Below are 4,223 nucleotides of genomic sequence, written 5' to 3' on the forward strand. Positions count from 1 at the left end.
AGAGCAGTGGGAAGCATTGATGTGTCACTCAGATCCAGACGTCTAAACGATCGACGGTCTGTAAACGGGATGTGGAAATTACCGGGGCACAAAGTATAGGGCTCCCGTCCCGTCTGACTCGATCACCCTTCCGCTTTTAATTTATTAATAATAAAATTTCCAACGACATAACAACAACTCAAAGAGCTGCTCTAAAACCTACCTTTCCTACTTCTGTACAGTCTTTCCTTTACTCATAACCATGATCAATTATTGAGGATGCCTACCTCGTCTACTGAGCCGGAGTACCGGAGTGCGAACCCGGCTGAGCCGGCCGCGTTTCAATGGAGGCGAAACGCAAAAGGTGCCCGTGTGTAGGGCTCGGGTATAGTTTCGACCACCTGGGGATCTTTAAAATAACGTGCACTGACATCGCACTGCACACGGACGCCTTTTGCGCTTCGCCATAGCGTACGTGTGATCTGAGAAAGGGGGTGCTGGAAGCAGAAGGCAGCGAGCGTGTCGGTGAGCTGCTTCTTTGTCGCTAGGAATAGCTGATTATCTGGTGGCCCGGGGTTCAGATCACAAGTGCTCAATCCGTTGGAGTTGCGCAAAGGATGCAGAGGCCGATTGGACCTATTTTTCGATGCATATAGTCGCGGCTTGCTGCTTAGCATTCTGTCAGGATGATGGCTTTCGGGTTGGTGTGCACTGGAAAACGTTGGAGAGTGCGCATGCGCTGATAGTACTGCCATTAAGATTCTCTATGTCATCATTGCCTACATTGCACGAGCGCAAGCTCACGTTCTCGCTCTGACACGAGCAGAAGAAGCAGAAGAAGAAAGGAGCGAGCGCTGGCGTCCACATCTAGCTCCCAGTCCTCGGCCATTCAACGTTTTCGACGATGAGAACTAGGCTCAGGGCGCCACCGGTGAGCAGATGCAGAGTCTGCGCAGTCCTATGGAGCAGCTAGTGCGGATCTGCGGCACTTTGATGGCTATAGCTAGAGCGTAGGCATGGGGGCCTTAACATAGGAGATACGTTGCCATCCGGCTTCTTAATCATCAGCTGCGGAGAAAAGCTGCAAGAATAATTTGGCTAAGCGGATACTGGATCGTTAACCAGCAGCAGGAAAGGACATACACTTATTGAGCACCACATCGGCTGCTAGTTTAGCATTTCTTTCTCTGCATATCTAATTACGGTCACAGGGTACATTGCGAAGATCCTTGGTACAATTCTTCGAGAATCCGATTCATAGAACTGCGGTGTTATGGACTGGGCGGTGTGAGGTCTTTGGGTGGAGCTAAAACGCCCAAGCGTTGCAGCCGCAACTCGTGAGGACCCAAATTTCTTCTACATCAAGTTATCACCAGTGGCGGACATCTGAAACCAGCTAAGATGTGTCAATTAGTCAGCTGTTCAGCACAAATTTAACAGTTAACCTTTAAAATTAATGCAGTTGGGCGCCACAACGCCGCAGAAAATTTTTGGCTAGCCATTACAAATAGCCACATTGCGGTCAAGACGTCCGAAACATTAGTTCTCGTCTGCGCTGAAAAGCTGTAGAAGGTCTGGATCTCGGGGTACTAAAAATCGAGTCCTGATTACCGGAGCTTCATCAATGAAGCCATGTTCATTAATGGCGTGCGTCTCACATGCATTTTCTTCGAAAAAGGGCACTGTATTAATGTCGCAGTGTTCGTGATTTAACAGCCATTTTCTTAACCAACCTTCGTCTTCATGTACAAACGCACTCAGTAGGACTTGCAACCTGCAAAATGTGATCAGAACTTCCTTCACCTAGCTGTGCGAGCCCGTTGGTGGATAAAGCTATGCATCCAGCCACCACTCGAAAGAGTAAACGTGTGCATTGCGGCGCATATTGAATTCAGGTACCGTTTTCTGCAGTAGGATCGCTGCTGTCTGGTTTCAAGTCATATTGAGGAGGATTGTATCTGCGTTGCAAATACCATTTTGAGAATAGTTTTATTTTACTTCCAGCGGTCGCAGTTTTCGCCATCCACACCCGCCACCGAAGACATGACCCCCACACCTTGCCCGAGGTGCTTGGTGTGCGGCCTCGTCTTCGGGTGCGCCGCCTTCGTGGCCGGGACGTTCGCGGCTATCGTCTATTTCTCCGCCATAGCAGGACGCGCGACGACGCTCGTGAGCGCCCCGGACGATCCCGTGAGCCTCTCGTGCCACACCACCGACTGCGTCAAATACGAAGCGCTGCTCAGAGCCACCCTCAACACGAGCGTCGACCCGTGCCACGACTTCAAGGCATACGTGACGTCCAGCTGGGTGGCCGACCCAAGGACCCTGCCGGAGCAGCACTGGAATTACGCGTGGGACGTCAAGTACCTCTGGATGCAGAAAATGGCTGCCGAAATCCGAAACCGCCATTCCTACACGCCCCTGGGTAGCCTGGTGGCCACGTCCTTCGATGTGTGCGAGAACCGCATCGATGAGAAGGCCGACGAAACGCGCAGGGTGTTTAAGCAGCTGATGCACAACCTGAGCGTACCGTGGCCCGAAATGCCACCACAAAACGTAGACCCATTCGAGGCCCACCTCAACCTATGCGTTCGGTGGAACATGCCACTCTGGTTCGACCTTAGACTGCTCCCGGGTAGGCCTCTTGACGGCCGGAAGGCTATCTACGTCTATCCGAGCGCCTACGCCAAGTTTTGGAGGAACCAATACCTGTCCATGAACAGCGAGGCCACAGAGCGTCAGTACGTCGATAACTACCTGGTGTACTTCGCGGATCACGGAAAAATGCTGAACAAAACCAGCGCCAAAGCAGTCAACCGCGACGAGGTGTTCAATTTCACGCGAGACGTAGTTTTCCAGCTTGCCGCGGTCCAAAAGGACAAGCGGCCCGTAGTCCTCGAGTTGGACTCCTTGGCTCGCGGCTTTGGCCAGCGTACAGAGAGAGTGGTATCGCTGATGGCGCAGAGCTTTCCGACGAACGATTCTTTTAAGCCAGAAGACAAGATCATCGTGAAGGGGAAAGGTAGCATCGATGTTGTCCGCCATATCGTCGCCGACCATGAACCCACGCTCGTCTTGAGCCATCTAGGCTGGTGGATGCTTCAGGTCTACGCGCCGATCGCGGACAACCATTTTTTCGTTCAAAAGTACGGTACTTCAGAGATGGCCAACCTGCTTCGTCCCCTTTTCTGCGAGACTCAGGTTGAAAGCTCTTTCAAGCTGATCGTCCTCGCCAACCACATCGCCTTGAACTTTCCTTACCATGTTCGACAAAATATCAACGAACTCTTGGACAACGTCAGGGAATCGGCGATAGCCACGTACGAAAGATCGAATTTGCCGCCGTATACTAAGATAACGTTACTGCGTAAGCTGAAAGAGATGCAGATCAACATGTGGCCGAAGGCGGAGTACCGATCTACCAGTCGGCTCCGGAAGATCTACTCCTTCGAGTATACGAGTACAAGAACGATGCTGGACTACTGGATCTCGGAGCGTCAAGCCAATGGTCGGCTCGTCGGGAGCGATGCCTACTTTGAGGACAAGCGACTTCCGCATGGCAATTCCAAGGATAGCTTCACCTACGACACACTGCTCAACACGGTTACTATGTCAATGCTGGTGGCTCATTCGCCCTTCTACTACCCTGATGGCGACAACGCTATCAACTACGGTGGACTCGGTGCTGCGTTTGCGAAAACCTTGTTAGAAGGCCTCGAAAGTGACCCCGACTTTCACAATGTAACGGGTCAAATCGCTGCCACCAAAGGCAGTCCCGTAATAGGCGACAACTTGACCGCGGTCCACGGCTTGAAGCTTGGTGGCCACGTCATCCTGCCAGCGTTTCGTGCCCTTGTGACGGTTAGGAACGGCAGCGTTAACAACGGCCGTGGATTTTCGCCGGAGAAGCTGTTCTTCATCAGCTATTGCCACAGCCAGACTCGGCTATCCAAAGCCTACGACTGCAACGGAGTGCTTCAAGGAGTGCCGAGTTTTGTGTCCGCGTTTAACTGCCGCCCAGGCAGCCGCATGAACCCCTAAGGCGCGGCTAGGGACCTAGCGCTTTCTAATTTTTATATGATAGCGTTTTCGTAGTGAAACTGTCTGTTTTAAAATTGTGGTTTTCCCATTTGCTTGAGAGACATTTAGGGAATTATTGTTTCACAGTATAGTGTGCCTCTAGCGTATTGTGTGTCAAATTAATTTCAAATGAAGTCAAAGCGCTGCGAAGTCTTGACACATTG

The 4,223-nt window shown here is 51.6% G+C and overlaps 1 protein-coding gene across 1 annotated transcript; it reads left to right on the forward strand.

Annotated features, from left to right (window-relative positions):
- Positions 1 to 2,022: 2,022 nt before the first annotated feature.
- Positions 2,023 to 4,020, forward strand: LOC144134297 (neprilysin-1-like). The gene has a single exon (XM_077667243.1). The coding sequence runs from the start codon at positions 2,023 to 2,025 to the stop codon at positions 4,018 to 4,020; it is 1,998 nt and encodes a 665-aa protein (XP_077523369.1).
- Positions 4,021 to 4,223: the final 203 nt, after the last annotated feature.

Source organism: Amblyomma americanum, chromosome 5, assembly GCF_052857255.1.
Source record: "Amblyomma americanum isolate KBUSLIRL-KWMA chromosome 5, ASM5285725v1, whole genome shotgun sequence".
NCBI classification, from domain to species: Eukaryota; Metazoa; Arthropoda; class Arachnida; order Ixodida; family Ixodidae; genus Amblyomma; species Amblyomma americanum.

Coding starts and splice junctions, on each gene's coding strand:
- LOC144134297 (XM_077667243.1), top strand. CDS start 2,023: ATGACCCCCACACCTTGCCCGAGGTGCTTGGTGTGCGGCCTCGTCTTC.